This window comes from Pyrus communis, chromosome 8 (assembly GCF_041283825.1).
Source record: "Pyrus communis isolate YQ-2024b chromosome 8, ASM4128382v1, whole genome shotgun sequence".
In the NCBI taxonomy this organism is placed as follows: domain Eukaryota; kingdom Viridiplantae; phylum Streptophyta; class Magnoliopsida; order Rosales; family Rosaceae; genus Pyrus; species Pyrus communis.
Genome location: NC_142572.1, coordinates 8,492,307 through 8,503,026, shown reverse-complemented (window position 1 = coordinate 8,503,026; position 10,720 = coordinate 8,492,307). Strand labels below are relative to the sequence as shown.

The window sequence follows — 10,720 nt, the reverse complement described above, 5'->3', positions numbered from 1 at the left end:
GAATCTCATCATGGATCGAGATCATGTTGGTGCATCTTGTAATATTCCTCCATTGTTTGATGGATCTAATTATGTTGCATGGAGTGAAAAGTTTCAAATCTTTCTGGAAGCTCAGGACTTAATTGATGTTGACTATCTTATCTTGGAATGGAAAACACCGTCAAGAAATGTAAATGGTGAATATGTAGTTAAATCTAACAGAGAATGGTCTCCTGGTAAAGTTTCTTCTGCCATGGCAAACAGAAAAGCAAGAAATGCCATTGTCACCGCCATTTCCCCAACTCGATTCGCATATATTCGATATTGCACAACGGCTAAGCAAGCTTGGGACAAGCTCAAAATTCTTCATGAATGAGATAAACAAGTGAGGGATCTCAAACTTCAAATGAATCTTTCAAAGTTTGAGGACTTGAGGATGAAAGATTCTGAGACCTTCTTGACTTTCTATTAAAATTTTGAAATGTTAACAAATGATGCTTTAGGGTTGGGCTAACCTACTGATGAAACTACCGTTGTTCAGAAGATCTTAAGATCCTTGCCTAAGAGATTCATGGCTAAGAAGGCTACTATTCAAGAATTTCAAGATTTAAATGAGATCAAACTTGGAAAACTGGAGGGTAAGCTTATCATTTATGAAATGGAGCTAGATATGGAAAAGGATGATGCCAAGAAATGAGTGATGATGCTCTTCATAGTGTTGAAAATACAAAGAATGTCAATGTCCCAATGGCCTACTTCGTCTCAAGGCCACTTAAGTCAAGTATGGTGTCAGAAAGTAACAATTAGAATGAATCAAGTGCTGCTCAAGTTTTTGGTGTCTTATTCAAAGACAAACGAAGTAGGCCAGAGGTCATCGTGATGAAGAAATTGTGGGTCTGATTGACAAAGGCGTTAGAACTCGAAGACAAATAGTTAATAAAGTTGCAAATGTTTGCTATGTCTCCCAGATTAAGCCCAAGAATATTGATGCGAAAATTACTTAACACACAAATTAAACCCTCTTATTGACAATTGTAGTAGATATGTAAGTAGGGATCGTTCTTAAACCGGGGATTAGGAGGGATTGCTAAACACTCTAAACTGACTCAAAATCATAAAAACAAAGTTTAAACACTCAACTAGACTCAAAGAATGCAAAACTAAACTATGAAACACCAAAACAAACCAAAAGACTCAAAACAGCAAACAAACACTCAAAACTGCCTTAAAAACACTTTCTGGGCAGTTTTGAACACTATACTCAAATCTGGACGAAATTAAGTTATCACTTGACTCCAAACACTTAAAAACATCAACTAAATTGATTTCTAACTAATCTAACACTTTAAATTAATGGGGGGAATTGGTTTTGACGAAAATTAAGTAAATTAAGACAAGGACAAAGAAAACAGATTCTTTAGACTAAATTAGGTGAATTGATGAATGATGGGCTAACTAGAGGGTTCTTCTCTACACATGACACACTTGCATTCAAATTGATTTCCAATTGCTTCTTTCAATAAATCATGAAACTCAATACCCCAAGTTAACCGTGAACAGCACTTTTTTAACTTTCAAGTTTTCCTTAAGTTATTGAATTGGATGGGAATGCGCATACAACAACTCAAAACATTCTCTAAAAGTCCCTTACGTGAAAAGCACAATAAAGGTACAATCAAAGATCATTAAGTTTCATGAAAACTATAAGTATTGACGAGGCAATTGTTACTATGAAAAGCATGAAACTTTTGCCAAGAATTCACTTAACACGATCGTCGATAAATGACCTCCACTACTAGAAAATATAAGGTTATAACTATTAGGTGAAATTCCCTTATATTTTAGCTTCAAATCCCTGCATGAAAAACTAAGTGGCCACCTTAATCAACACACAAGAATGAGTTATCAATCAAACAGTTAAGCAAATTGAATTCACAACTTATGAAATAACAATTGGATGTAATCAATTCATCTTGCAAGCATAATCATGGTATTGAATAGCCCCCTAGCCAAAAGGCTTAGTTCCTCATGTTCACAAAACAAAGGAAAACAGGTTTATACATTGTAAATATAAGAAAGAGAACACCTAAATACTCCAACGATCCAATGTTGAATAGCTAGAATCTTCAAGCAATCTTCTTCCTCTCCTTTGCTACGGCACAAGAGGTTCTGGTGAGTTTAGGGGGTTATGGATGATGTAGAATGATGGATTTGGGTTTGGGATGGATGTAGGGGACGGCAAGGGTTGGTTTTGGGCAGAAAATATGGAGAATGGTGAAGTATGGATGTGTTAGAGGGATGGGATGATTTTCTGGCGTGAATGGTGAATGAATGAAGCTTTGTGGCTGCAACAAGGATGTTTATTTATAGGATTTCAGGAATTAAAACCCTAGGTTATTTAGGTAAACAGAAATTAAGTCCAAAGCTTCTAGAAATAGGAAATCAAATCAGAAATTAAAAGGAAATTGGTTAATAGGTGCGGCAATGGCATAAAACACAAAAGGAATGTGTTTTAATGCAAGGAAATAGGAAAGAACCATCTCCCTTGCACGACAAGGGTTTGTAAGAAAAGGAATGCTTTTTATTTCTGAAATTAGGCAAGAATTTTGGAATAGAAAAGGGTATGTGAGTTATGGCTGAGCTTGGTATGAAAAAGGAATGTGTTTAAATGGTTTAAAACAGGAAACAAGGCCCTTCCTTGCACGGCAAGGAAGGGAAACACAAAGGGGACACATGGCAATGACTTTAGGTTTGCAAGGGACATTATTTTATGAACTAGAATAGGCAGGAGCCTTTGATATTGCTGAAATATAGAGTCCTTAAAGATTAGGAAAGATTAAACCAAAATAGGAAACCTTGGCTTACTTTCCTACTTCAAGTAGGAAACCTTCTTTGACTAGGATTCCTCATTTGATTAGGAATCGTCTTGTGATTAGGAATCCTCTTGTGATTAGGAATCCTAACTCAATTTGGTCTTCAATTTCGTCCATTTCTTTTGCTCCAAACATAAGCTATCAATTCCAAGTCCAATTTTGCTCCAAAATGCTCCAAAATGCACCATTTTGCTTCCTTAGCCATATGAACCTAAAAACACACAAAAGAAGCATAAAGGACTAAAATAACTAAGGAAACACAACGTAAGTGCACGAGAACAAGCCAATTAAGTCGCATAAATATGCTCCTATCAAATTAAACAAAACGAAACGAAACAAAACAAACAAAAGACAATCTAAACCTTCCAACGTTGCCTCAGGGATTTCCAATGCACATGACATGTTAAAATTCATTATCTCCACAGATTTTAGTCATCTTCACACTTAAGTACATTCTTAATCATAGTCACCACATACTAGTTCACAATTAAGCATTTAAAACCATGTTTTGAATGTAGTAACATGCCTTAGAGAAGTTGCTCAATTCCTTAAAAGATATGCACTCAATTTTCACTCAGATTTTCTAACTACACACCCTAATCTAGTTATATGTGAGAAGATTGATGTAAACATGAAAACGAACACTCACATATATGTATCACAAAGAAAGCAATTTCTGGAGTTAATAAGCATGTTTAGATATGATCTCATGAATGGAATGCTACTACTTAGACGCGAGAACCAGTGACACCATATGCTCATACCAAATTCAAACTCCACAAATTGAAACACATAACACTCAAGATTGAAGTCAAGGGTTGTAATGGGGCTTGGGGTATTGGTTAACAATGGAAGGATAGGGATAACAAACATTCTTGAAGCAATAGCAAGCAAAGTAATGAAATTGAGACTTAGAATTCACTTTAAAACACAGAAATCAACTTTTAACACAAAGGGAAGATCTAAGCAACACTCAGGGCCATATTCAACATTTTGGACCCTTTCTTCAACTACCATAAACATGTGAACTTATTTTCATTTATTTCATACTCTTTTTTCTTTCTTTTCACAACTTTTCCTTTTCTTTTTCTTTTTCCACCCGTGCCTATGGCACACTAACTCACATGAGAAATACTTCCCCCACACTTGTTTTCTGCCATACATTAATCAAAAGGAGTTCAATTCAAATCATGCTTTGCTATGCTTCAAGAATAAGGGTATGGATGGTCCTAATCTAGGCTAGGTGAGGATAATGTGGGTTAACAAAGAATGTCAGCTTAACAAGGCTCAATGGGGTTAACTTAAACATATAATGAAGTAGGATACACGGCAATTTGGCTTTGGTGGTGGTCACTACACAACTTCTTCTTGAATATGTGTTATGCAAATCAATAACATGCTTCGAATGAAATGGGCATGAGTTCTAGCATTTGGAACTATATGATGAAACGCCTTCTAAGTAGTAACCAAGCAAAGAATAATGAGATCATGCAACGACTGTAGAAAACAATAATGCACAGATTTTAACTCTCCAAATAACGTTTAGGCTCAAGTCTCACAAGGTTGTAGCGTTTGTTTGAGTTCCTTCCTTCAAGCATGTTACAAAAACTAATTTTTCTTTTATGATTGCATGTGAAGTCATACATTATAACCATAACCAAGCATATACCAAGAGTAAATCAAACTTTTCTCCATGTTTATAACTCTTTTTAACAGTCATGCAATTAAAAACCAAATCCTCATCATTGTGTTGGAAGGTACCCTAAGACACAAACGCACAAAAACGACTCAAAACACTCTTTTTAGGCTTTTCAAAACATGTTTTTCAAATTTTTATATGATTTTCGGAGTTATAAAACAAAACACACTAAAACACTCCAAAACAGCTTAAAAACACTTTAAAACAGCAAGGAACAACACTTGAAGTTATGGGTGATAAAATCCCACGAATTTGCATCAAATATACTTAGTTACCCCCCCACACTTAAATCAAACATTGTCCTCAATGTTTTAATCATAAATTCACACAAAACACAAGTAAACACACAAACAGCAACTAAACAACATAACATGGCAGATTAGAAACAACAACAAAGAGAAGGGTTTGAGGAATGCAAATCTGGAATTTGGGGGATTCCTAGGGCTTCCTTTGTTGAATGGATGGGTTGCCTCCCACATAGCGCTTGCTTTAACGTCGTACAGCCGGACGAAGATCATCTTCACTCCAATTTGGAACCCACGGCATGCAAGGGAATCTCTTCCATAACATGCTCCACAAAGTTCTCATAGTATGGCTTCAATCTATGTCCGTTCACCTTGAATTCTTGCCCTGTTCTCAAACTCTTAATTTGGACTGCACCATGCACAAAAAGATTAGTAATAACAAAAGGACCAACCCACTTGGAACGTAACTTACCAGGGAAGAGACGAAGACGGGAGTTGAACAACAACACTTTCTGCCCTATTGTAAAAGTCTTGCCTCTAATCATCTTATCATGGAATGCCTTGGTCTTCTCTTTGTAAATTCTAGCATTCTCATAAGCTTCATGCCGTATTTCATCAAGTTCACATAATTGAAGCTTCCTATGAATTCCAGCTTGGTCCACATTCAAATTGAATGTTTTGATAGCCCAATGAGCTCTATGTTCTAATTCCACAGGGAGATGACATGGTTTACCATAAACAAGACGAAAAGGAGACATACCAAGGGGAGTTTTGTACGCTGTTCTATATGCCCAAAGAGCATCATCCAAACGCAAGCTCCAATCTTTTCTATTTGGCCCAACGGTCTTCTCCAAAATCTGTTTGATCTCTCTATTGGACACCTCGGCTTGGCCATTGGTTTGGGGATGGTAAGGTGTGGAAACCTTATGCGTCACATGGTACTTCTTGAGTAAGGCTTCAATGGTACGATTGCAAAAGTAAGACCCCCCATCACTGATTAGTACCCTAGGCATCCCAAATCTTGAAAAGATATTAGTTTTCACAAAATCTGCCACAACTTTAGAATCATTAGCTCGAGTGGATTTTGCTTCCACCCACTTTGAAACATAATCAACTGCAAGTAATATGTAGTTGAAACCAAAAGATGAAGGAAACGGACCCATAAAATCAATTCCCCACACATCAAAAATTTCAACAACAACAATGGGTACCTGCGGCAATTGATCTCTTTGGCCTATATTACCTGTCCTTTGGCATCGATCACAAGCTAAACAAAAGGTTCTTGCATCTTTAAACAAAGTAGGCCAATAAAAACCACATTCAAGAACTTTTAAAGCTGTCCTTTGGGTGCCAAAATGACCCCCACTAGCATAAGTGTGACAAAAACTTAAAATTGAATGAAAATCTGATTCATGCACACATCTTCTTATAATCTGACCTGGGCAATGTTTCCACAAGTATGGGTCATCCCAAACATAAAATCTAGCATCCTTTTTAAGTTTATCACGTTGGAATTTGTTTAGGGTGCTAGGAATTTGCCTAGATACCAAATAATTGACCAAATCGGCATACCAAGGGGTACTTACCTGAATGGACAGAAGTTGCTCATCCGGAAACGTTTCTAAAATGGGGATGGGCTCTTCCTCACGCACCATTCTACTTAGGTGGTCAGCCACCACGTTTTCACACCCTTTCTTGTCCCTAATTTCAATATCAAACTCTTGAAGTAGGACCATCCAACGAATGAGTCTTGGTTTGGCCTCCTTTTTGGTGAGAAGATACTTCAAGGCTGCATGGTCAGTGAAAACAATTACTTTAGTGCCAAGTAGATATGATCTAAACTTATCTAATGCAAATACAATTGCCAAAAGTTCTTTTTCAGTTGTAGAATAATTCAATTGAGCATCATTTAAAGTGCGTGAAGCATAATAAATAACATGTGGTTGCTTGTTTTTCCTTTGGCCCAAAACAGCTCCAAGTGCATAATCTGATGCATCACACATTAGTTCGAAGGGAATGGACCAATCTGGTGGAGTTATAATTGGTGCCGTGGTGAGGAGTTCTTTGAGATGGTTGAATGCTTTCTCACACGCCTCGTTGAACTCGAAAGGCACTTCCTTTTGGAGGAGACGGCATAGGGGCTATGCAATCTTGGAAAAGTCCTTGATAAATCGTCGATAGAATCCTGCATGACCAAGAAAAGAACGAACCTCTCTCACCGAAGTAGGAGAGGGTAAGTAGCGTACAAGATCTATTTTAGACTTATCAACTTCAATTCCTTTTTCAGAGATTATATGACCCAAGACAATACCTTGTTTAACCATAAAATGGCATTTCTCCCAATTTAACACAAGGTTTGTTTCAACACATCGTTTCAAGATTAAAGTGAGATTATCCAAGCAATTATCAAATGAACTACCAAATACACTAAAATCATCCATGAATATTTCAATAATCCTTTCAACATAATCAGAAAAGATGCTAACCATACACCTTTGAAACGTGGCCGGAGCATTGCACAAACCGAATGGCATGCGTCGATATGCAAACGTTCCAAAGGGACAAGTAAAAGTGGTATTTTCTTGATCATCCGGGGCAATAACAATTTGATTATAACCAGAGTATCCATCAAGAAAACAATAAAAGGAATAACCTGCTAACCTTTCAAGCATTTTATCCAAGAACGGCAATAGGAAGTGATCCTTCCTTGTGGTGGCATTTATCTTCCTATAATCAATGCATACTCTCCAACCGGTTTGAATGCGAGTAGGTACAAGCTCATTCTCAGCATTTTCCACAACCGTCACACCGGATTTCTTAGGCACACATTGGATAGGTGAAACCCACTTACTATCCGAGATTGGATAGATGACTCCACAATCTAGAAGTTTGATTATCTCCTTTTTCACAACTTCCATCATCGGAGGGTTAAGACGGCGTTGAGCCTCTCTAGTTGGTTTGGCCCCCTCCTCAAGAAATATGTGATGCATGCATGTTGTAGGGCTTATACCTTTGATATCGGCCAATGTCCATCCTAGGGCAGATTTGAACTCTTTCAAAACTTGAACTAGTTTCTCCTCTTCTTGTGCCGTGAGGGATGAGGAGATGATGGCAGGTAGGGTCTCATCTTCTCCCAAGAAAATGTACTTCAAATGGCTTGGTAGTGGTTTTAGTTCAAGGACGGGTGCCTGAATTATGGACGGAAGCAACTTGTTAGTCGAAATAGGAATTGACTCACGATTAGGACATTTACCATCATGCGTAGGCAACAACTCAAGGGCAGCAACCATCTCCCTAACTTCCTCACTAGGAGACACGGCATGGAGTGCTTTAGGTGTGCCGTGGGTTAACATAGGTGCTACCTCCTCATTGTTGCATTCCATGCCTCTTGTAATGACTTTTTCAAGCGCATCATCATTCAAATTGTCAAGATATCCCTGCGCCAAAGAGTCAATTATATCAATAGAGAAACATGAATGGTCCTCACTAGGGTACTTAATAGAATCAGAAAGATTGAAATTAACAACTTCCCCATCAAATTCCATGGACAAAGTTCCATTAAACACGTCAATCTTGGTCTGGGCCGTTTTCATGAATGGCCTTCCAAGGAGGATGGGTAATGAAGTGGCATGATCCGATTCATCCATGTCGAGAACATAGAAATCCGCCGGGAAGATTAAATGATTAACCTGCACTAAAACATCTTCCAAAACTCCCTTTGGATATGCATTAGATCTATCGGCCAATTGTATGATTACACCATCATTTTTCAACACTCCTAAATTCATAGATGCATAAATTGAGTATGGTATAACATTTATAGAGGCACCTAAGTCTAGCATGGCAGATTCAAAGCGAATATTACCAATGACACAAGGAATTGTAAAACTACCTGGATCTTTGCATTTTGGGGGTAGTTTTCGTTGCAAGATGGCGGAGACATTTTCACTTACCTTGACAACCTCCTTGGTCGAAATCCTCTTCCTAGTGGTGCACAACTCCTTTAAAAACTTGGCATAGCGTGGAACTTGCTTGATTGCATCCAAAAGGGGTATGTTAACTTGAACTTTCCTAAATGTCTCAAGAATGTCTTTTTCAGCTTCCTCCTTCTTTGTTTGCATGAACCTACTAGGAAAAGGAACATTCGAAGGAAAAACATTAGTAGGAACTGAATTTGACACATTCTTACCTTTATTGGACAGATTGGATGGTTTAGGGTCATTAGAAACTTGCGGCAAAGGGAGTTCCACCCTTGCTGTGGGTTTGGTTGTTTCCCCCTCTTCAAAGTGCAGTTTTTCATCCTCTTTGTGACCTATTTGTGATGAAGAACCTACCCCAACTTCTTTTCCACTTCTCAACAATATGGCTTTTGCACTTTCGAACCCTCCTTTTGGATTTGGAATGGTAGAACTAGGGAGTTGGCCTTGGTCTCGAAATTTCCCTACAAAATCTGCAATCTGCCCAATTTGTTTCTCCAAATGATCCACCCTTTTGTCATTGTTTTGCATTGCCTTGGCTTGATTTTCTTGCCCCTGAGACAAGTTAGTTAGTAATTTAAGAAGTGTATCATTGTCCAAAGTGTTACCTGAACTTGTTTGGGCAGATTGTGGAGGTGCTTGTGTGGGTGCGTATGGCTTGTTGTAGAAGCCCGGGGGTTGTTGCCTAAAGCCTCCTTGTGATTGGGGTTGTTGTGGCTCCCTCCACTTGAAGTTTGGGTGATCTCTCCAACCGGGATTGTAGGTGTTGGAATATGGATCGTTCCTTGGTTGATTTTGGCTTTGAAATCCAATTGCATTCGTGCTCTCCCATCCACCATTCTCAATAAGTTGAGGACACTTGTCAGAAACATGTCCTTGAATAAAACATACTCCACACACCATTGGTCCTTGGATCTTCATACCTTCGGCCATCTGAGACACAATAGAAGTAAGATTAGCTAATTGAGATTGAATATCGGATGAAGAGCTTACCTCATTAACTTGTGGCCGTGGGTTATCCCTTTGTCCCATGCCTTCGTATTGTTGTGCATTCAATGCACGAGTTGCAATGAGTGTCTTGGCTGCCATGGGTGTTTTATCTACCAAAGCTCCTCCCGCCGAGGCATCTAGCATTTGACGTTCGATTGGTAGAATGCCTTCATAGAAATATTGAAGGAGCAACTCTTCCTTCATTTGATGCTGTGGACAAGAAGCAACAAGTGATTTAAAACGTTCATAATAAGTAGGAAAGGATTCACCTTGCTTTTGTTGTATGCCACTTATTTGTTTCCTCAGGAGAATGATTCTTGAAGTGGGGAAAAATTTCTCCAAGAACGCTCGTTTCATACTTTCCCAAGATGTCACTGTCCCTGGTGCTAGCTCATATAACCAATCTTTAGCTTTGTCCATTAAAGAGAATGGAAAAGCCTTCATCTTTAAGATGCTACCATCGACATTGACAGGGGTCATGCTTGAACAAACCACTTCAAAATCCTTCAAGTGCTTGTTAGGGTCTTCCATGGACAGCCCATGGAACTTTGGGATGTGGTGCAACAAGCTAGACTTCAATTCAAACTCCTCGGTCTTGCCTTGAGCTGCCACGGGATATTGAATACATAAAGGTGCGGCATTGTCCATTCCCGAGGCCGAAAACTCCTTGATTGTTCGATTGTCGGCTGCTATGATGGGTACTTCCTCAAAAGTCTCTGCCGTGCCCCTTTCTTCCTCTTCTAAAACTTGTTCTTCAAGGTCAGGTTCAGGGCTAGGTGGGTTAGACTCTTGCTGGTTCTTTTGTCTTCTCAAAGTCCTCTCAAAATCGTCGTCAAAGTCCAAAATATTCTTATGAACAGGTTGGGAACTTCGAGTCATACACTAGTACCTAAAAACAATGAAACAAAAAAATCAGTAACTAAGATAGAAAACAAACGAAAAATAAATAAAAAGAAA

The 10,720-nt window shown here is 38.5% G+C and overlaps 1 protein-coding gene across 1 annotated transcript; it reads right to left on the bottom strand.

Annotated features, from left to right (window-relative positions):
• Positions 1-8,154: 8,154 nt before the first annotated feature.
• LOC148695052 (uncharacterized) lies at positions 8,155-10,390 on the bottom strand. Its single transcript, XM_088698295.1, has 2 exons — positions 9,674-10,390; positions 8,155-8,193 (listed from the first exon to the last, which is right to left on the bottom strand). Exons 1-2 carry the CDS (start codon positions 10,292-10,294, stop codon positions 8,155-8,157), a joined length of 660 nt encoding a protein of 219 aa, XP_088554421.1. The 5' UTR covers positions 10,295-10,390.
• Positions 10,391-10,720: the final 330 nt, after the last annotated feature.

What these genes read in the sequence shown, in the direction of transcription:
- LOC148695052 (XM_088698295.1), bottom strand. Translation starts at nt 10,294, where the DNA reads ATGGAAGACCCTAACAAGCACTTGAAGGATTTTGAAGTGGTTTGTTCA. An exon ending in TGAAGATCCAAGGACCAATG is followed by an intron (nt 8,194 to 9,673) that starts GTGTGTGGAGTA and finishes CGCTTGAAAAAG; the next exon opens with TCATTACAAGAGGCATGGAA.